This window comes from Sebastes fasciatus, chromosome 20 (assembly GCF_043250625.1).
Source record: "Sebastes fasciatus isolate fSebFas1 chromosome 20, fSebFas1.pri, whole genome shotgun sequence".
NCBI classification, from domain to species: Eukaryota; Metazoa; Chordata; class Actinopteri; order Perciformes; family Sebastidae; genus Sebastes; species Sebastes fasciatus.
In genome coordinates, this window is record NC_133814.1 from 9,552,079 (window position 1) to 9,574,436 (window position 22,358).

Sequence of the window (22,358 nt, forward strand, 5' to 3'; positions counted from 1 at the left end):
TGAACTCAGATGGTTGCAGGCAACCAAGTCGATAATCTCAGGAACAAACACTCAAGCACTGACGGCCAAGGCTGACCTACTCAAGGAGGAGATGGATGAGGCCATGAACAAAATGGAGCTTTGCAAGGTAACCAGCATGAATATTGATGACTCATTATGGATCCAGCAGGCCACAGCAGAGGTCATTTATAGAGTTGGAGTAACTGGAATCGGATCTTATCAGACGTTGAAACCGGGAAAAGAATAACCACAGCAACAACTGGACTTCCCAAGACCCTCGGGACCCTCTGACCTAGTTTGCTGACGCACACACTGATAATTGCCCCGTCAGCTCAGCATGTGTGTGTGTGTGTGTGTGTGTGTTTGCATCTATTGACCTGAATCACTGGTGACTTTTTAGTGTTTAGAGGCTGCGTTGATGCGTCAGGATTTCTATCCAGGAAGCGCACAGCCTTGTGTTTCCCCTTCAAAAGTTCTCCCTCCCAGTCTCACCGAGTCCTGCCAACAAGAGCAGGAGGATTTATGACTCACGGAGTTCACAGTCCAGCGGCTTAGCTGACCGCTGACGTCTGTCCTTCTGCCACCTGAGATACACATTAATTTGATGGATGACGCGGCGTAGCGGAGATGGAAGATCTTTAATAGATTAATAAGAGTTTCCATGACTTTTCGTTCTTATTGCAAAAGCATATTGTGACTGTGATTAGGATCATCTTTCAGTCCTCTAACCGTTTAAATCCCTGTCTTTATCACCCAGGATCAACTCGCTGCAGACATGTACAGTTTCTTCTCAAAAGAAGGGGACTACGCTCGCTACTTTGTAACAGTGAGTACCAGCGTGTCATCAGCGAGGCCCAAAAAAAAATGTGTGTTTGCATGTGTGAGAAAACTCACAGCTGCAGAGTAACTAGGGGAACACAGACTTGGCCGGCCATTTTTATTATTTACTTTGCTGTCAAGTCTTTTCCTGCTTGTCTTATTCGACTCACCCCTAATCTAGTTCTCCCTGTGTTTTTTTGTTTATGTAGCTATTAGAAGCTCAAGCTGATTACCACAGAAAGTCTCTCACTGTGTTGGAAAACGTCTTGCCAACTATCCAGGCTCAGCAAGGTATGATACGTGCAGCCATTTAACACAGCGTTGTTACAAAACATGACATACAAGCAGGGCTCTGTGCGGCACATAACATGAGACCTCTTTACGTGTTTTCCTGAAACAAGAATGCACCTTTTTCCCCCCGAGTGTTTTCCTTTGGTTCCTGTGTTGTTTTGGTCCCTTTTTAAACAAACCTTTTCCTGTGAGGCACTACCAAAAGGTGTGTGCCGACACAGTAGTTGCTAGGAGGAGAAACACGTTCTTATTCACTTCATTCCAACCGGCTTGAGAAATGAAACCAGCTACTGTACCTTCCAATGACATCACCCTGCTCTGTTTTTCTAACTAGCAGAGGTTGCGGTCGAGGTTCCAGATATTAAAGAATAGCCTTTTGTTTTTTACCGCCCTGCTCACCTAAAATAATCAAATTTTCCATTTTACAAACACAGTGTCTCCTCTCAGAGCTCCGTCACTATTTTTTTTGTCTTATTCAAGGGAGTTTGTTTTTTTTCTGTATTAAACACATGTGGTTTAAACCAGACGAGCCTGGTCTCCCAGCATGTGGCGATGACTCACGAACTCCACACACACACTCCCATCACTTCTCACATCACACCCACCTGGGTTTTGCAAGCTCGCCCTCCCCCCCTCCTCCTCCTCGCTCCTCTGCCTCCGTGTTCACTAGCACGTCAGCTCACACACACACACACACGCACACACACACACACACACACACACACAAGGAGCATGTGGTTATTATTTGACAGCTCCCTGTACAGGGAGTGAGGACTGGTTAGGAACTGGCCTGAGGGAGAGGTGTTGACCTAGAAATCTGCCATCCAGACCAGCAACATGCCTGTTCACACTGAGTCCTGGACCAGTGATGATTTAAAAAAAAAAATGTTTTTATTGCATATCAGCGTGACAGACGGGTCATTCTGCAACAGCGTCACTTGACTTATATCCACAACGACACTAACTGCAACAACACTTGATTTATGTCTTTTCGTATTTGAAACAATGTGAATGAACTTAGTCTAGCATCGCAGCCTCTCCCTCGTCACCATTAATTGCTCTCTTTGTGTTTTAGACTCGTGGACAGAGAAGCCTGCATTCGGCACCGGGCTGGATGAACACCTGAAAAGGAGTGGAAGGGAGGTCGCACTGCCATTAGAGGCCTGCGTCATGATGCTCTTAGAGACTGGCATGAAGGAAGAGGTAAGGAGGTTAAACCTGCCCTGTTCGTAGCATCCTACGTGATTATTCTGCTCTATGGATAGAAAGGCGGAGGCATTGATCTGCTGAGTGAAATCAAACTGATATGGATCATCCTTTCGTTCTGTAAGATGTGTGCTATAAGAGACAGAAGAAGGAAGTACGCTGGTTGCGTGAAATTTTTTGAAAGTTTTGATAGGCCTCACATCCTGGTTAGTTATTGAAAGTAAATATGTTTTTTTTTGTAATCTGTTGATGTTGATGTGGACAGACAATAACTCATGTGATCCAGCATACTAGCAGCATGGCATCACACAAATGGGCCATTTAAGTAGCACTCCCACACCGCCGCACAACCCCGCTCTAATCACCGCAATGCCTGATTTGGTGTGAATGCAGCTTCAGGGTTGTGATGCTTTTGGACTCTCAAATCTTGTAATTGTAGCTTGGCTGACTAAATATACATGATGCTGTGTTGTCGGTTGTGTCGTGTAGTACTGTTTTGTAGCTCACTGTTTTGGTTTTATGGCCCGCGTATTTACTCAGTTGAGTCTCAGTCACTGTTATCGAGTCTGTTTTTAGGAGCAGCAGTCAGCCGTTCTCAGCAAGCAAGCTCTGATAAACCCTCTGTATGTTACCAGCCCAGCACCGAAATCTGATGAACAAAAGCTGCTAGCAAACATGAGCTCTAGATATTTCTCTCAGAAGTTGGTGGAGATGAAAACAGAGCTCAAAGGAAGGTGGATTTTGAACTTGGATCAATCAGTTTGCCAGAGACACAACAACAGCTGTTTGCTAACACGTTATAGCTGTGTGCCTTGATATTTGGTTTGCTTGACTGCTCTTTTGTTTTCCTCGTTTTTACCATGTCAGTAAAAGAAGTGCTGGCGTAGCTCATTAAAAGTCACATGGAGCTGTGGCTGCGATTAGCGGCTCCGCTGGTCATCGGAGTAATTGAAACCAAGCTTTAAACTTGTTTGTTCTCATGAACTTAAACCCACTGAGATGGGCGGATAGACGAACTGTAAACAGGGGAAACTGCATCTCTGCAACGCCGTTCCAAAGAAACTGTCACCCGTTATGCTGCGGTGAAGAATTATGAGATGTTTGTGATGTCCCTCCCCGATACAAATTTAGAAGACAATAGAGTCGACTTGTCTCCTGTTCATAAATCACATGTGTGTACGTGTCTGTGCAAAAAAAAAAAAGAGCTAGAGAGAGTGCAAGTGTTAACTGCAAAGCGCATAATTTGTCGACCTTTTCATTCCCGGGTGAGTCCGGTCTGTGTCATTATGGTGTGAAGACGGCTTTTGTTTATGTGTCAAAGTAAAGAGCTTGCTGTGCTGTGTGAGTGTTTGCTTGCTTTAAGGTTTCATTATGTGCAGCTGGCGGGGGGAGTTTACGTCGTGGATTTAAACAGAGTCTAGCTGTAATTGGGTGTGTAGGTCTCCGTGAAAGCACAGGGTTTCTTGTGTGCACATTGAATGCCTGCTTGTATCTTTGTTGTTGTTTTGCTTGCAATGCTACTGTGGTTTATTTGTCCCGTGTGTGTTTTTGCGTGTCAGGGTCTATTCAGAATCGCAGCAGGGGCGTCCAAGCTAAAGAAGCTAAAAGCAGCGCTGGACTGTTCCACTTCACAACTGGAGGAGTTCTACTCTGACCCCCACGCTGTCGCTGGTACGCCCCAAACTGAAATCATTTTTTGAATTTCATTGTTTCTCGGTATATCGCTTGGACCAATTCTCTAATTTTTATTAAAGTTCAAATCCAGACACGAGCAAGGTTGTGTTAACTTAGGGCATTTGAAATGTATTTAAAGGGACAGTGTGTAGGATTTGGCGGAATCTAGTGGTGTGGTTGCAGATTGCAACCAACTGAGTACCCCTCCGCTCACTCCTTCCTTTCCAAGACTGAGGTAACTTGAGCCGTCGAGTGCAAAATCGTGGTAACGCCGTTGTCGTCGCTCAGAGGCCGCCCTTACCATAATAACACTTCTTTAGGAGCAACAGAAGTCAGACGGCGGCTGGCGGTACCACGGTTTTGCACTCTGCGCCTCACATTAGCGCAGTTTCACGAGCGTGTTGGAGAAATACGGTGGTCTTCAGGTAACGTAAAAATGTGAAAGGCTTTCTGTAGAGCCAGTGTTTGGTTTGTCCGTTCTGGGCTACTGTAGAAACATGGCGGAGCAACATGGCGGACTCTGTAAAGAGGACCCTCTCCCTATGTAAATATGAAGGACTCATTCTAAGCTAATGAAAACACAACGATACTTATTTTCAGGTGATTATACACTAATGAAAACATAGTTATGAATATTATATTCCATTTCTGCTGATAGATCCCCCGAAATGTTACACACTGTTCCTTTAAACCATAACAGTTTGAATGATATCACCCAGGGGAAGCTTCATTATGTTTGTTTGCCTGGAAAAGTGACTTTAAATATTAAAAGCATATCCGTGGATGTGTGGTTTCAGGAGCACTGAAGTCCTACCTGAGGGAACTCCCTGAACCTCTAATGTCGTACCAGCTTTACGAGGAATGGATCCAGGCATCCAGGCAAGGCTCATAACATTATCACTGGGAATAAAATGTACCAATATTGAATTGTTCTATCACTTGTACAGCGATGACTAAATGACAGGATGATTAATCTAGAGACTGGACTAATAACATGCTCTGCTTTCTCTTTTTTATCTCTCCAGTGTGTCAGACCCAGACAAGAGGCTCCAGGCACTCTGGGTTGTTTGTGATCAGCTACCAAAGAACAACAAAACCAACATGAGGTTAGTTTTTTTTAAACCTATAGAGTGAGATATGTCACGACAGCAATGCTTTAATTTCTTCTGTTGTATGAGACAATGTTTAAACCTGTGCTCTCTATGCTTTCCTGCAGGTATCTGGTGAAGTTTCTAGCCAAACTGGCTCAGGACAGCGAGGTGAACAAAATGACTCCTAGCAACATCGCCATCGTCCTCGGACCCAACCTGCTGTGGACCAAGACTGAGGGGTGAGAGTGGGGGTTACATGTTTAAAACAAGGGCGGAGAGAGGATAGCCTGTCATTTGAGCTTATTTAAGCCCTTCATTATGTTACAAAGCATCTCATTTGTGCTCATCTGTATGTGTTTCCTCCCAGGAGTCTGGCTGAGATGGCTGCAGCTACCTCCGTGCACGTGGTGGCCATCATTGAGCCCATCATCCAGCATGCTGACTGGTTCTTTCCTGAGGGTAGGGTTCTGAGTTTTCCTCTGCAGCAGTCTTTTCTTTTCTTTTTTCTTTGTAGCCAATCAGGGCTTATTATACACCAGGGATTCACGGTGAATACGATTGATATTAACTGCCTGGTAAGAAAGAAAGAAAGAGTCAGCAGTAAAACATTCAAATCACTGCTGTGTCTGTCTGTTCTGGCTCAAATTGTGGTTTGTACTTTGGAGGTCAGCCCAAAGGCTACAATGAAAACGTACAAAACAGATGTCGTATATTCCCCCTTAATTCAGCTTGTGTTTTTGAAGAAGTCGGTCAAGTACCACAATGGTAAGCTAAGCTGCCTTTTTCAAGATATTTTCCATAAATCAATTTGTTTGTAACCACCATTATTGGAGAAAGACTTTTTACAGTTATTATTTTTCCTCTGTACATTTGTCTTTTTGGGATGCAAGTCAAAGCTAAACTTATTTGGTCCAAACATTTTGCGTTATTGTCATGGTTTATCTAGCAGGCAAATCAAAGCCAGCGGGCCTTTAGTCTCTGTATGAAGGACCATCTCTGGTGCTCATACAGAGTAGGGCTGGGCAATATATATCGATATTATATCGATATCGTGCTATGAAACTAGATATCGTTAGATTTTGGATATCGTAATGTGGCTAAATTGTTGTCTTTTGATGATTTTAAAGGCTGCATTTAGTGCATTACAGTAAAGTGATGGAATTTTCTGAACTTACCAGACTGTTCTAGCAGTACTTAGTCATTATATCCACATTACTGATTATTATTTATCAAAAATCGACCGTGGTTAATTACTGGTTATTTCTGTGGGAGGTTCTTTCACAGTCTTTAGACAATCTAAGGATGTGAGTCTTGTAATTGCCCATTGGTATGAATGAGTCTAAGCATGACTGTGTCTCTCTTCTGTGGTATACTGTTGACCTGTGAAGGGTGTTTGCAAACTATACGCTAGGTAGGCAAGGTGCCACAAACAAGGATAAAGGAAAATGAAGGCATGAACCGTGTCCATGCCAGCTAAAGAACAAAGCTGATCATGAGCATCTGTTAAGATCATGACTTGAGTTTTCCTTTAGTTTTTAACTTTAACTGGGTGTCTTGTCTTCTCTTGTCTTTCCTACAGATGTGGAGTTCAATGTGTCCGGCATGTTTGCGATGCCCACGCCCGCGTCCAACCACAACAATCATCTTGATTACGACAGTGGCACCATTGAGAGGAAGAGGCCTGGCAGTATGGTGGGACCGGAGAATGACACAACACGCAAAGACAAGTAATCAACCTGGAGTTGCTTAGTACAGTTACCATAAAACCCTCCTTGTTTCCAAAGGCTTCTCTGTGGCCCACAACATTCATTACTTATTCCAATTAATTGGAAATAATTCTGCCTTTAATCCAGTTGCTTTTTTTCCGATCACTTTCTTTTGCTTCTTGCACATAGATTTGGTAGAATCCGTTTAATATGAACCATAACACTGTTTTTTAATGACTTCTGTCCTGTGTGCTCTGGGGTTATGGTGATTCTCTCTCTCCTCGTCTAATCTGTGACTTTTGTGATCAAAACGTTGGTGTTTTTTCTCTCCTTCACTGTCTCCCCTGCTCTCCCCCCCCGGTGTAGCACCCCTAACAAGCACTCGGACCACACCCTCCGTAGAGGCAGTAACACCTTAGGTAGAAAGCAGCACACTTCACCTGCCTTCCAGCCGCCTTTACCCCCTGTGGAGGCTCCGGGGCAGGGGCCCTCGGCCGAGCCCCAGCCACAAGCTCCATCAGGGGGTTCAGGGCCGGACGCTTCCCAGCAAAGCTTGGCACAGAGTCTGGCTGCTCTCGCAGCCGCTCAGCAGCTTCTAGCCCAGCACACAGAGGAGCTGAGGTAAGGGCTGCCTCTCTGCATCTCTGCTGCTGGCGGAGAACGACACAGCATGCCACACACACTTTTTATACTTTGATGTTATAGGAAGACTAGTGCTTCTTGAGGTATTATTAATGCATGATTTACTGGCACCTCCTCCTCTCTTGGTCACTACGGTGCAGCTTGTTGTTTCTCCTGCAAAACCACAAGTTTTCTTACACCACCAACCACCACCACCACCAGTTCCAGCTATGCAGACTCGTCTGTAGTTCATCCCACAGACGCAGCACAACAATGGCTGCTGTCATTCTGCTAAACGGTCACTCTCAGGGCCTCTCGACTTCCCATCCCTCTGCTTTCTCTCCCCGAATCACTGGAATCAGCAGCAGCCTCACACTAACTGGCCCAAACTGCTTTGAAAAAGCCTTGGACATTGGTGCCTGTTATGCAACGGCTGAAGGGTGTCTTTGATTTAGCTGGTGAAAGGACAACCTTCATATCCAGACAGATGGCACTATTCAGTTCAGCATTCTTTCGGTCCTACAGACTAGATTTCGATGAGACACCCAGATTAGATTTGTGAGATTTGTGATCATTTGCAGCACTTTTAAGATTGTGCTTTATCTATTTCTAATAGCCCTAACCTTCAATAAAAAAGCGGTGGATGTTGTTGTACAAAGCAACACCCAGCATTTCAGAAAGCTTGCAGGTTTAAAAGTCTTTCTTTTTTCTTTCTCTAAAGCAACCCAAAGCTACGTGACTCCACGTCTGCCCCGACCCCTCTGCTCCAGAGGAACGGCTCTGGAGGAGGGGGCCACGCTGCCGGGCAGCTGGGCACTGGGACCCCCGGGGCTGGATCCATGGGGCCCAGTCCGCATATGATGCGCAGAGGTAAGAGTCTGTATGATAATCTGGCTCAAATGTTTCTTTAAAGCTAGTCAGTCTTACAGGTCATAAGAAGTTTTAAGGCAACTGGACATGAGGACATTCAAAAAAACTTCCATTTTGGGAAACCAAAACCAAAACCAAAGAATGCTAATCCATCCTTTTGAGTTAATCTCAGATGTTCTGCTCACAGCTAGTCCAGCACGTACAGTAGTAACCGCTCCGATTTTCACTTCACTGTCACGAGCACTTGCTTCCTCTTTAAAACGGAGAATTGATTCTAAAGCCCTTTTTGATCACTGACAATGCTCTGCTATTGCATAGCACCAGCCCACATTCATGAACTCATACGACCTTATGAACTCGACAGTTTATCCCTTTGTCGAGATGTGTTGTGTTTCCTAATAGAGCTGCAACGATTAGTTGGTAGGTCATTTAAATTAATCAGCAACTATTTTGATAATTGATTCATTGGTTTGAGTAATTTTTTAAGACAAAAAGTCTAAATTCTCTGATTCCAGCTTCTTAAATGTGAAGATTTTCTGGTTTCTTTCCTCCTCTGTGACAGTAAACTGAATATCTTTGAGTTGTGGACAAAACAAGACATTTGAGAACGTCATCTTGGGCTTTGGGAAACACTGATTGACATTTTTCAACGTTTTCTGACATTTTCTGACATTTAATAGACCAGAAAACAAATTGATTAATTGAGAAAATAATCAACATTATTTTACAAAAATATAATCGTTAGTTGCAGCCCTAATTCCTAAATTCAGACTGAAGTCAAAGGTAGACCAAACTTGCAGGGACACTGTTTATTTTTACCATTTATTGATTCACATTTTTGTCTTTTTTAGCTTCAGGTTTTGTACGGATTAAACAAACGAGATATATAGTGTTATAATAAGTGAGCTTTAGAGGTGTTGGTAGGCAGATTTGTTTCATTTGGACAAAGCTCCATGGCTGGACAGGCTAGCTGTTTCCCTCTGTTTTCAGTCTTTATGCCAAATTTAAGCTAACTGGCTCCTGATGGTAGCTTCATATTTACCGTACAGACATGTATATTGTTGGACTGTATATTTGTTATTCTTTTCCACCAATAATCACAAGATTCACCATCAAATTCCAGGTACCAAGAAGCAGGCCCCTGCTCCTCCCAAGCCGACGAACCCTCCACCCAGCCAGCCCTGTAATCCAGCGAACCACGCCTCCTTCTCCTCCTCCTCAGTGCCGTCCCAGTCCCTCAGCCCGACTCCCAGACCCCTTTCCAGCCACTCGCCCACCTCGCCCAACTCCCCCAACTCACAGCCGTGTGCCACGCCCAGACGCCACTCCAACAACCAGACCCCGATCCAAGCGCCCAGCCATCCGCCTCCGGAGCCTCCGTCGCAGGCCAGCCCTCCGACGCAGCCGGCGTCGCACGGCCAGCCCGGCGGGGACCAGCACAGCGCGGACCCCTCGCCTCCGGGCACCCCGACCCCTCCGGACACCCCTCCGCCCTCCGCCACCACCCAGGATGTAGCTCCTCCGTCCCCGTCTCCCTACCAGTCGGGCTCCCTTCCCCGGCCGCGACCCGTCCCTAAACCCCGGAACAGACCCAGCATCCCGCCGCCGCCCCAGCCCACCACACTGGCCGGTGACACCAATGGGATCTGTGCCACCGCGTACAAGATGATGGGTGAGTGTATTGTCTCTTATGTAGTTTATTGCATCTAAACTTTGAATTCACTGCTGAATGTGCTCTCTTTTTCTAATAGTGTTGCATTGTAATACCTCCACAGGTTAAAGAGCCTCTTGTGAGAGGTTTGTTGTTTTTCAGTAGCAGCACCTGCACTTTTTTTGTTTGCCTCTTGATACCATACATCATCACCACAGTCATTTTGTTCTGCCTGCTGCCTCTGTCAGATATCATGTACATATAGCCCTGATGCATGACTGTCACACTGTGTATCACAGTGCTGGATGGACTATCAAGTAAGCGACCCATTTCTGATGTTTAATACGGCTCAAAATGTTCATAAAACAGAACTTCATATTAAATGCTAGAAATGGGCGCTTGAGTTGATAATGACTATAAAAGACCACCATATGCAATAAGACATGTCTTCCATCAGGGCTATCATTTCTCATGAGTCACTCATCTTCATTCACAGTCAGTGAAATGTTATATCATCAGTAATACCATAAGGGTTTGAAAGTGGCCAAATAAACGTTTCACATGTGGAATTAAATTTACAAATTGGTCATTTTCAAACCCTCAACTGTCAGCGGGGAGATTGTGTTTTTGTTGTGTTTTTATGCCTCTGTGCCGGCGACAGCTGTGGCCAGAGGCATCATGTTTTTTGGGTTGTACATCCATCCATTCAGTCTGTCCATATGTCTGTCCCATTCTCGTGAACGGGATATGTCACGAATGCCAGGAGGGAATTTCTTCAAATTTGGCACAAACATCCACTTGGACTCAAAAAGGAACTGATTAGAATTTGGTGGTCAAATGTTAAGGTTCATTGTGACCTCACAAAATAAGTTTTTGACCATGACTCAAAAATGTATATGTCAACTTTGACAATTTTGCACAAATGATGGACGGATGATGATGATGGACAGACATGGATGTGAACTGCAACTTGACTGGTTGGGGGGTATACAACTGTGACGCAGTAATTCTAGTTTATGACATAATATATTAGGATTTCTTTTATGACATTCTATACTATGACTTTTTTATAACATTTCTTATGACATACTATACTAGGATTTTTTTATGGCATTTGTTATGACATATGACTTTTTGTATTACTTTTTTCGACATACTATACTATAACCTTTTTATATATATTTTTTTACATACTATACTATGACCTTTTTATCACTTTTGTTGACATACTCTACTATGACTTTTTTCAACATGCTACGCAATGACTTTTTTCATGATTTTGTTTTCAACATGCTATACTATGGCTTTTTTATCACTTTTTTCGACATACAATACTATAACCTTTTTTATATATATATTTTTTTTGACATACTATGCTATGACCTTTTTTTATCACTTTTGTTAACATACTATACTATGACCTTTTTATAATTTTTTTCGACATATTATACAATGACGTTTTTTTGACATATTATACTATAGGACATTTTTATCACTGCTTCTTGACATACTATACTATGACTTTTTTCAACATGATACACAATGACTTTTTTTCATGTTTTTTTCCGACATACGACTTTTTTTATTATCACTTTTTTCCATATACTGTGCTATGACTTTATGACTATTACATTTTTTATGACATGCTATACTATAACTTTAATTCTAGTTTTTTTAACGTGAAGCATTTTATACTGTCAGTCATTCTATGTAATGATTTGTGAGTCTTAAAACCAGCGCCCCTGTTTCATGCATGTGTTACACTTACATGCATGTTCTTGTCTTGTCACTAATGTCCCAGCTGAATATGATGCACATATTCAGAATGTACAATCAGCTTGTATCTTACATACACATTTAGTTCTTTTGTCAAACCGTATGTTCAGATGTAAACTGGGGCTTTCCAGCACCATTTTTTCTGTACAGTTCTGATCACACAGCTGACGAATCCTAAGCTGCTCCTCCATACTTCAAATTTCACCACACTTGACATTTTCCATCCACTTTTTCACTGCTTGTTGCTCCGCTGCTGACAGTCTCTGGCCTAACACCGCCACCTGCTGTTCTATCCATTCACCCCGACTGAGCTGCTTGTTTCACTGCTGAGTCCCTGCTGCTGTGTAAGCTATGGAAACTATTACACAGCTGCAATGGATGGCATAATTACAACAGCTTTAAATGTTTTTCATATAAAGCTGAAGCTGCACATGTTTGTGATTATGGCCATTGTTCATATAACATGAGCTTAAAAATGGTGTGTTTATCTTTTTGAGGATGTTTATGTTTCTGTGTGAATTCCAGCTTGCATGAAAAACGTATTACTTTCTAACACAAAAAGAAACTGAAACAATCTTTTTGATTTTATTAAAAAATAATACGTTTTCCATAGCTGTCATTGTTTACTAAATTTTTTTATCTTCGTCTTTTGTCATCCAGACCCGGCGATGTCTTTCAAAGGGCTGAGTCGAGCTTTGGTCCCTGAGCTCGCTGTAGACCAGCAGCCAGCGCCGGCCTCTTCCTCCTCCTTCTCCTACCTGCCTCCTCCCAAAGACTGTGACCTGGACTCTGAGAGCACTGTCCTATAAAGGAGGAAACAACGACACGCTCCGGTCCAGCACCCCTCACGCAATCCCTCCTCTCACATTACACACACAGCTCATTTAGTCTGCTCGTGTTTCGTCCCAGCCCATATCTGCAGCCCTCCTCTGCCGTCATGTCCTCCTCTGTCCAACCCCTGTATGAAGTACTTTAAATGTGACATAAAATGCACCTCCCTGGCAACCATGTTGGAGGTCCACAGCTCTTTGTAAACAATGGCTATGATAGTAGATTATGTTATTTGTAGCAGCTCATATTAAGATCACTCAGTTGGATTCCAAAGTAAAAAAAACAACATACTTATTTCAGGTTATCTCTGTATTATATATGTTAAATAACTTGTAATATTTCATAGTTAGAGCTGAAAGTCAATTAATTGATTGATAGATAATTAATCATCAACAATTAGGTATATTTTTATTTACGCAAAAATACCAAAAAAAACAAGCTAATTGAATATGTAAACTTGTGTTTTGGGATATTGTGATTGGCATTTTTCACTATTTTGATTAATCAAATGATTAATTGAGAAAATAATCAGCAGATTAATTGTTAATTGCGACCTTTAAAACACCATATTAGACCACTTACTTTGACCTCCAGCCACAATCTTCTTCAGGTATCTCTCTGTTACAAGCCATTATTTACTTAGAGTCCTCTTGACCTCCCACAATTGGGTGCCAGATGTGGTCATGAGGAAACTTTGTGACGCAAATCCTCTATTGTATACTGCCACCGCCACCGCCACCGCCATCCTTATACTGCGCCTCCCTACAGATCAAGCTCCAGACAATCAAACAGCAGAGGACCGCCGATTCACGTCAGACAACGATGAGCAATATATAAAGCATGGGTACTGACCGGGGGAATGCCAAAATACGGACTGACGAGACTCGTTTGGAATTTGGTGTGAGGTTTTGTATTATTTTTTTTTATGTTTAAAAAAAATGGCCTTAGAACAAGAAATAAAAAATAGAGGTATTTCTACAGCACAGTGGGGGTTGAGGGAAGAGGTCAGCAGGTGATGTAGAAACCAAAAACTGTTGCTTAAAGTGTAGCTGGTGACTGCAGGTTTCCAGTCGACTCAAACACTTGATTTTTGTATGGAAACCCCGTCTTTTTCCCCCCCCCTCTCACTCCTGTATTTATTTACCGATTTTAAAAAAAAAAGAAGAAAAAGAAACACATTCCCTGTGGCTTGACGTAATTAATGCAGTCTTTAAATGTAAATCATGCCTTATGGGTTCCTCCCAGAACCATGTAATAAGCATTATATATTTACTGTATGGAGGATATACTTGGCTCCTAGTACTACAGTATTTTCCAAGAAGCTGTCTTGGCAACAAGTATGTTTCAGGGACGTAAAGGAAGGTAATTGGACCCTCTGCAATAGAAGTCTTGTATTTGTTTCCGCAAAAAAGGTTGTATATTTAAACTTGTGTTGGTTGATTTCTTTGGGTTTTTATAAGCAGAAGTAGCAGGGGTTAACCACCCGCCCAGCCTGGACACAGTCAGTATTTTGCCTTTCTGTTTTTTTTCCATCGATCTTTTGTGTTTGCATTAAAACGCAACGGGCTGCGTGTGAGCGAATGTAGTGAAAGGACAATTCTTACCAGCCTTGAACAGAAAGACGCATAAACAAGCTGATGTTGCACTTGAGCGCAGGCCAACGGAGTGGTTTCCTAGTGAACTGGTTTAGAGTTTTTTTTTTTGTTTTTCAGTCTTTCCCACTGAGCTGAGGGCACGCAGCGCTGCGAAGCCTCAGTTGTGATGTGGTGTTAGATTTCGCAAAGGTCAAAAGATTTAAAAAAATGCTTTGTTGTATTTTTCTGTGTAAAGCTTTTTGCTGTTTTGGCCTCCGATGTAATATGCAGGTTCCCAGAGAAACTGACCACGATATGGTACCAATGGAGAAAGTCTTGGATGCTGCAAGTTGCCCTGAAAATGTTTTGTTTTTCAGAGACAATCAAGCATTATAATCCCATCCTCCTCCTCCTCTCTCTGATCCTGTACCTCGCTGCCTTATCCCCCCCAACGCATCAAGAGAGCTCGCTATCTCGATGGCTCTGGAAGACAAAACAAAACGCCATTGAACTAGAAATGATTATGCTGCATTTTTAAGCTCCATAGTTTTGTATGTATGCCGTCTGGTGAGCTTAAAATATGGAATAAAAACATGTAATATGAATGCTTGGTTATACCCCCCTTTCCAAAGAAAAATAAAGTATATGAAGAAACTATTTAAATCTACTCATGGTTCATCTTCTTGTGTACAAATAAATAATACAAGTTTTAATACTTTCAAGCATAATGTTTTATAGATCAAAAACATTTGAAAGCATTGAACAAAACATAAAGGTCAAACAATCTCGAGCGACTTCCCATGAAAACATATAAAACGATTATAAAAGGGAGCCTTGTAGGCAACCAATAAATAAAACTAGACCCAACAGAACTGTATTTATTTTTAAACCTAAATATCCAGGGAGGGGAAATGCTACCAGCTGCACATCTTAATACATTAACTGCACCAACATGCAATTGATTTCGGACAAGAAACACCGTTACCACACTAGTAGCAGCTAGGGTTGCATTTTTACGAGACGCCTCGTAAGCCTGACTAAAGCTGCGCGTAAAGAATAAATAAAACGGTACATTTTCCTGATGACACTCTTGAATAAGAAAATAAACGAGGACACATGAGTGTACAATACAAAATGAAAAAATGATGAGCAAGTGCATAGCAAAAAACTGTAAATTTACAACCTCAACAATAGTTCATCGACATAAATACAACACAGCTACAGGTACACTGTACTGTAGATGAGTCAGGAGATCACCATGACGACCAGAATAAGCAGGAAATGACCATTTACAGTAGGATGTTTTTCTTTCTACATGCGTTCATTCAGCAGCCACCCACTTTGTTGAAGCCGGGCTGCGTTCTACAACACTCGAGAGATGCTTGACAAAGTGCAGATCTATTAAGCGGCCCTCTCTGAGCCAGGAGCGCATAACTCGGCCTTTTTTCACATTAAAGCTGCCTCTCATCTTTCTCTACTGATGAAAACAAGACATTTCACCCACACGTTCAGACGATTTTGGAGCCAGATTTCACCATGTGCTGATGTAGTCAGCGTTTGCCTCGCTGTGAAAGGTGTTCTGAGTGATGTTTTTGCAAATGAATATGTGTTGTTGAATGAATTTGGAGTCCTCGAAAGGCTGACAAATCACGATGCTGAATGGCTGATAACAAAGCACTCCAACCTATTGTTTTTTAGAGGCTTCAAACTGGCTTGATTGGACAGATTTCAGTGGTTTATGATCAAGATTGAGTCCAGTTGGGATGACTGCAGTCTAAAAACTCCATCTGTGATGATGACTAAAAGTCTAGACCACAAATGTGGATACATGATGTTGGAAAAACTAATCTAAATCTACTATTTCTAAATCAAATCATGCTATATGGGAGGCAGTGAATGCACCGCTGTGTGAACTGTCTGGCTCTGTACACGCTAACTAAACTACATCACCTTGCTTCTAGATAACTGTCGTCAGCCTACATCTACGCTTAATCTTTACAGTTTTCAAATATGATCTGATAGAAAATATAAACTTTATATAATCATGTATTAAACATAGCAAGTAATCTAAATATCCAGACCAGTTGTTTTCATTACTTACATCTCGTTTTGTAATGCAGCATCGAGATGCAAACTTGCAAATGTGCACGGATGGTTTCCGTAATGCATCTTTTTACCATCTGCAATGTAATGTTAAAAAGATGTAAATAATGTAAAAGACTGGTTTGAGTCGTCAGTGTGCGGTGAGTTCTTGTTGACCTGTTGGACACCTGAATGTTCCTGCTTTACCCAGCACCTGAAATAACAGTAAAGTAGCACACGGGGGCACTCATTATCCGTTGTGATTATCTACAGATAAATACAGTGTATTTCCATTCTGTTTTGCTATAGATGACGTGATCTCTGTTCCCGTTGGTTTGAGTGTCTCTGTGTTTGTGTGATCTTGGCACTTTGGTTGTGGAGAGCAGAGTGAAAAATGGAGCCGACCGGCCTGTCGGTTTGGCCCCGACATCCGCCCGCATTAATTGCTTCTACCAGGCCAGAGGGGAAGACAGTCTGGGGCTTCTGGGGTTTTCTGGAGACTGGGTCTCACTGAGAGCTCTCTGCAAGACAAAACCCATCATCTCATGTGATTTATTCTTATTTTTAACCATATTATTTTCAGATTTGGAGCACATTTGGTTGTTCCAAAGCCAGCAGCACTTTGCAGCTTAATCACTTTATAGCTATGTCAGAAAGAAAATGTTGTAGTATAGTATGCCATAAAAATGGCATGAAAAATGTTTAGTATGACATAGAGAATGTCATAGTATAATATGCCATAAAAAAGTCATAGTATAGTATGTCGGAAAAAGTGAAAAAAGGTCATAGTATAGTATGTAGAAAAAATTATAAAAAAGTAATTGTATCTCATGTCGAAAAAAATTATAATAGTCATAGTATAGCATATCGAAAAAAGAAATCACAAAAAGACATTGTATAATATGCCATAAAAATGTCCTAAAAATGTCCCAGTATAGTATGTAATAAAAAATATCAAATTAAAAGTCATATTATATTATGCCTAAAAAAGTCATAACACAGTATGTTGAAAAAAGTCTATAGTAGTAGTCATACATAGTGATAGTACAGTATGTTGAAAAAAAATCATAAAAAGTCAAGGTATATTATGCAATAAAAATGTCATAAAAAAATTCATAGAATAGTATGCTATAAAAAAATGTCATTAAAAGTCATGCTATAGTGTGCCATAAAAATGTCATATACGAAGTCATAGTATAGTATGCCATAAAAATGTCAGACAAAAATGTCATAATAATAATAAATTCAACTTATATAGCGCTTTTCAAGGACTCAAAGACCCTTAGTATAGTATGTCATAAAACAAATGTCGAAATAGTCATGGTATTGTGTGCCACAAAAATGTCGAGTCTGTGTGAGAGCACCAGCTGAATGACTATCTGTTCTGGAGGTTTGAATCTGTCAAACACCGGCTGCATTTATCAAAATATGAGCTGCTCATCTGCAGGAACTAGTCAAAAGTATCTTAGCTGCTTCTATCGACACAGCAGAAGAAATACAGTATAAGCTTACCTCAAACTTGCACACGAACTCTGCGAAGATGCCGAAGAAGGACTCTGAGTTGGCGGACTTGCTGTCCTCTCCGAAGAAGGAGGCCACCTTGGAGAACTCCTCCATCGCTCGGGTCTGCAGGGACTCCAGAGACTGGATTGCAGGGTGGCTGTTCTCCAAAAAGCTCTGTGAGTGCAAAAGGTCACACATTAAAGAGGCACACCGCCGATTTTTACACATCAAAGTCAGTTTACTTGTCAAGAGGAGTTCTACTCAGCCTGTGTAAACAGTATAATGTGTTTTATGGCTCTGAAGGAGCTTTCTAAAGTCTGAGAAAATAACCCTGATGACGTCATCAGGGTTATTTCTTCTCAGCTTGGGTTAGCAGACCACACATTTATAAAATACAGCCTGCATTACAAACTGGAGGTGTTTCAGAGATGTGTGCTTTTACCATGCATGGAGATCTAACAAAAGATGTTATTGTGTTGTATTATGGGAAATGTAGTTTCCAGAGTTTTGAGGGCATGGCTCATAAAAGGGATTAAGAGTCAGGATATCTCGGCGTCTGTTTCTTTGATTCATACCATTCTTCTTTCAAATACGTCTCTTGTGATTCCCTCAACTTTAAGGAAGTGCAATAGAAAATTGCAGAAGGACGCCTTTAAAAGAGTGGTATCGATCTTCTCATCTAACCCTCTGCGGGAAAGTGAACTATATGTCCCAAAATGTCAAATAATTCCTTAGATGACACAAAATGTCAGCAATCAATAACTTCCATGAAAAAGTATATGTAGTGTTTTGATGTAGCTGTTGGCGTACGCTCATGACGGAGGCGAAGTGGTCCTCGGAGGTGGGCGGGATCTTCAGACAGGCCTTCCTGATGTCCAGGATGGTGGTGTGAAGGTCACTCAGCTCTGCTGTGATGACCTTCTGGTTCACTGAACAAGATACATGGAAATATTAGAAATCAGACTTTTAACAACCAGGTTATTATAAAGAGATACATTAAAGGGGCTGCACGGTGGTGCAGTGGTTAGCACTGGCGCCTCACAGCTAGAGGGTTGCAGGTTCGAATCCGGCTTGGGACCCTTCTGTGTGGAGTTTGCATGTTCTCCCCGTGTGAGCGTGGGTTTTCTCCGGATACTCCGGTTTCCTCCCACAGTCCAAAGACATGCAGGTTAGGTTAATTGTGGACTCTAAAATTGCCCGTAGGTGTGAATGTGAGCGTGAATGGTTGTCTGTCTCTATGTGTCAGCCCTGCGATGGACTGGCGACCTGTCCAGGGTGTACCCTGCCTTCGCCCAATGTCGGCTGGGATCGGCTCCAGCCCCCCCGCGACCCCTAACGGGATAAGCGGTTGCAGATGGATGGATGGATTAAAGGGGACCTATTATGCTTTTGGTGCTTTGCCCTTTCCTTTAATGTGTTATATATTTTTTTGTGCATGTGAAAGGTCTGCAAAGTTACAAAGGCCAAAGAGCGGGCAGAGTTACTCTCCCCCACAGAAACAATGCTCCTGAACTGCCTGAAACGCCTTGATTGTAGTCCCGCCTTTTCTTCCGTAACGTGGTGATGTCACCAAGTAACACACTTGCATTGCAGCTAATTTGGCACGCCTTCAAACAAAGCTAGTTAGAGCGGAGCTGGAGTTGAGACCAAAGAGTTTGGTTCGGTTGACCACTCACAACAGAGTGGGCCAGCTGACCAATCAGAGCAGACTGGGCTTTTCGGGAGGAAGGGGGTGGAGCTCAAACAGAGCGTTTTAGACAGAGGGTGAAAAGAAGTGCTGCAGAACAGCCGGTATGAGAAAAATACAGTGTTTTTTGAACATTAAAGCATGTAAACATGTTTCAGTAGAAACCCCAAATACAAGTATGCACATGAAAATAAGCACAATAGGTCCTCTTTAAAACAGTCATTTGAACAAACAGCATAGTTCTACATTAAATCAGGTGCAACTACATTCTGCGACTAAATGATTTTCAGGAAGGAAAGCAGAGTTAAAGAGCTCTGCTGCTGTAACATCATCGTACCCTTGGCTGCCAGAGGCACTGTTGTCAGGTCTCTGGAAAAGTTGAGCAGCTCAGGGAAGTGTTGGCACAGAGACTTGGCCAGAATGTGGAGGAAGGTGGATTTCCCGTCTACTGTTTTGGTTGTGCTTAGCTGCGAGATAGATAGAAAGGAAAGAATGAATGACTTAAAAAAACAAAATTAGGATGAGCATAACGTGGTTGAAGCACAGGTTGTTCTTGCTGTACCTCAGTTAGGAAGTTGATCTTAAAGCTGGTTGTCCTGCTGCTCTTGGGCTGGCCATTATTCAGGTAATTCCCCATTGCAAGTACAAACTGTGAGCAAAAAACAACACTTAATGACCGCTGTTCATAATCTAACAACTGATTGCTTTACATTCCCTGCTCTGGGTGTTTACCTCCAGGATTTTGGCCAGTTTCTTGCTGCTCTTCAGCTCCACTGAAGCCTTGTAGATGTAATCGTACGCGACCTTCATCTCCTCCGTCCTCTCCTGCAGGGTGGTCTTGAAGTGGAGGCTCCGCAGACGTGTTTTATACTCGGGCACCATCAGCATCTGAGAAACAAACTTATTCACTCAAATCATTCCTTCTTTTTTTCTTTTCCAATTTGGTTGAGTGTTTTTCTGTTGGCGTACCTGGAATATGAACTGGTCGGGGTCGCTCAGTTTGGCCGGGTCCTGTTCATAACGCTCGTACTGTTTGACCTCGTTGTCGTCCGGGGCGTAGAGCAGCAGCTGCTTGATGTGAGCCGGCTCCAGCCTGTCGGTGGTCATGTTCATCAAGATCTGACGCAGCTCGCCGGTGGAGAGCTTCAGGTGGGCGATGAGGATGGCTGCAGAGAGGAGGAGACGTGGAGGATTTATGTCACTGTTTATGTCATTTATGCCAACTTCAGATAGAACCTTAACACCCTCTGATGATGTGGTATTTCTCACTGTGTATTATTCATATTTCTTACTATGTTATATGGTGTCAGATTGATTATTAAATAAAAAAATCCCAGCATAAACCTGGTAATTAACAGTAGAAAATTTGAAAAAAAAATCCTTCTTACACAAAAAAATGAACCCATCATCCACAGTATAACTTAGTATAGTCTGCATAATATAACAGGGTCACATCTGATTATCTTGACTTTGTAAACAAAATGTTTTTTGCCAAATTGAGTAATTACTACTACTTTTATGTTTTGTTATATACAGTATGCTATTTACACTTGTTGTATACCAGGCAGTCAAGATATTACCATGAAGAAATAAATCCTAATAATACACAACTCACACTGTTAACATCTGAAACCTAAATATATGTAAAAAGAAAATACCTTTTCACTTGAATTACAGTATTTTACTGTTGCTTTGGCATATATATATATATATATTTATCAATTCCTCATGTTTATTACTCAATTTTAATCATTGTTACATTTTAAAATAGAGTGGTCTGCAGTGGTTATTTCCTCAAATATCATACAAATAGTGTAGCAGAATTAATGATTCCACTTGCTATTACTGTTAAATTAATGTTTTATTCACTGCTATGTTTTAACGTTATGTTATGTTTTGTGAATAATGTATTTATATTAGCATCCCACCTGGGCCCTGGTCTACAAATGTGTCTTAACTAACTCAGGCTAACATGCTGTTATCAGGCTAAAATAATCTTATCAAGCTAATTTGGGGGCTGATTTATTAATCCTGGAATAACGGTGCGCTCTTATTTTGAAACAAAGGCTAAATGAGGAGAGTTGACACCATGATCAGCGTTTATGACTTGCTGCGTGCTGATGATGATGTGATTGCAGTTACATGAGGTACAGTAGGTGTGTTAGGAAGCTTCCCAGCATGCATTGGGGCAATAGATTCATTCATGTCATTTCATATGTTCCTGCATTGTTACTGGTATATTGTTGTTTTACATTGTGCAGCACAATGTTTCCACACTTTCATCACTGTCAGTCAGACTATGAGACTATGAGTGATGTTGGTGCATGATTGGTCCCATGGATGTATTAAGAGAGAGAGAGAGCCAGGTGCAATTTCTTTTAATGAAGAATAATAATAAATCAAGTGGAACCTGTTGTTCCTCTCGCTTTTGGATCACGAAGTGAAGACACGTTTTTCAAGAGAACATGATTATTTATTCTCTTAATCACAGGAAGAAGAAGGCGAGGATGACAGCAGGCAGGAGGGCATCGCCGTTCTTAATGTGGAATTGAAGAAACACGGCAGCAAGAAAAACATTTTTACAGAAGAGCGAGAGAAACTGAAACAGCAGGTCGACCAGTATCACAAACAAAAAGTACAGGATTACTGACAGTTATCTGGATCATGATCAGGAACTAATTTTTCAGATACAAATGGCTCTCTGTCTTCGATTCATAATGAAAGAGTGTTGATATAATTTTAGATGAGGACATGCGGCTTATTGAGAAATCATTATAATCTGTTGTTGAATTCTCACAATTATTTATTTGTATAATAAAAGAGTTACCTATACGTATACATGATACAATATACAGAAGTATAATAAACAATATATAACAAAATATAGTTTAAGATACTGAGAGCAAAAAATACATGAACTCAACTGAAAGATTCTGACAGACAGAACATTATTTAATTAGACATTAAAATTGGAAT

The 22,358-nt window shown here is 41.7% G+C and overlaps 2 protein-coding genes across 14 annotated transcripts in view; one reads left to right on the forward strand and one right to left on the reverse strand.

The window, feature by feature from the left end:
• Positions 1-15,709, forward strand: part of arhgap17a (Rho GTPase activating protein 17a) — a 36,867-nt gene extending 21,158 nt beyond the window's left edge. For 2 of the 4 annotated variants that reach the window (XM_074620812.1, XM_074620813.1), the window contains 14 exons: positions 10-127; positions 758-826; positions 1,029-1,110; positions 2,186-2,313; positions 3,876-3,987; positions 4,788-4,869; positions 5,016-5,096; positions 5,207-5,320; positions 5,449-5,540; positions 6,661-6,808; positions 7,154-7,408; positions 8,130-8,278; positions 9,402-9,950; positions 12,366-15,709. In XM_074620812.1, the coding sequence (XP_074476913.1) occupies positions 10-127; positions 758-826; positions 1,029-1,110; positions 2,186-2,313; positions 3,876-3,987; positions 4,788-4,869; positions 5,016-5,096; positions 5,207-5,320; positions 5,449-5,540; positions 6,661-6,808; positions 7,154-7,408; positions 8,130-8,278; positions 9,402-9,950; positions 12,366-12,514 (2,128 nt within the window). In that variant the 3' untranslated portion in view covers positions 12,515-15,709. The remainder of the gene's footprint in view (positions 1-9; positions 128-757; positions 827-1,028; positions 1,111-2,185; positions 2,314-3,875; positions 3,988-4,787; positions 4,870-5,015; positions 5,097-5,206; positions 5,321-5,448; positions 5,541-6,660; positions 6,809-7,153; positions 7,409-8,129; positions 8,279-9,401; positions 9,951-12,365) is intronic. The other 2 variants (XM_074620814.1, XM_074620815.1) reach the window with 1 other exon arrangement.
• The window catches only part of grid2ipb (glutamate receptor, ionotropic, delta 2 (Grid2) interacting protein, b), a 50,878-nt gene continuing 44,063 nt past the window's right edge, over positions 15,544-22,358 (reverse strand). For all 10 annotated transcript variants that reach the window (XM_074620807.1, XM_074620803.1, XM_074620804.1 and 7 more), the window contains 7 exons: positions 20,352-20,548; positions 20,115-20,270; positions 19,945-20,031; positions 19,720-19,849; positions 18,506-18,624; positions 17,705-17,869; positions 15,544-16,713 (listed from right to left, as the gene is read on the reverse strand). In XM_074620807.1, coding sequence (XP_074476908.1) covers positions 16,642-16,713; positions 17,705-17,869; positions 18,506-18,624; positions 19,720-19,849; positions 19,945-20,031; positions 20,115-20,270; positions 20,352-20,548 — 926 coding nt within the window. In that variant the 3' untranslated portion in view covers positions 15,544-16,641. The remainder of the gene's footprint in view (positions 16,714-17,704; positions 17,870-18,505; positions 18,625-19,719; positions 19,850-19,944; positions 20,032-20,114; positions 20,271-20,351; positions 20,549-22,358) is intronic.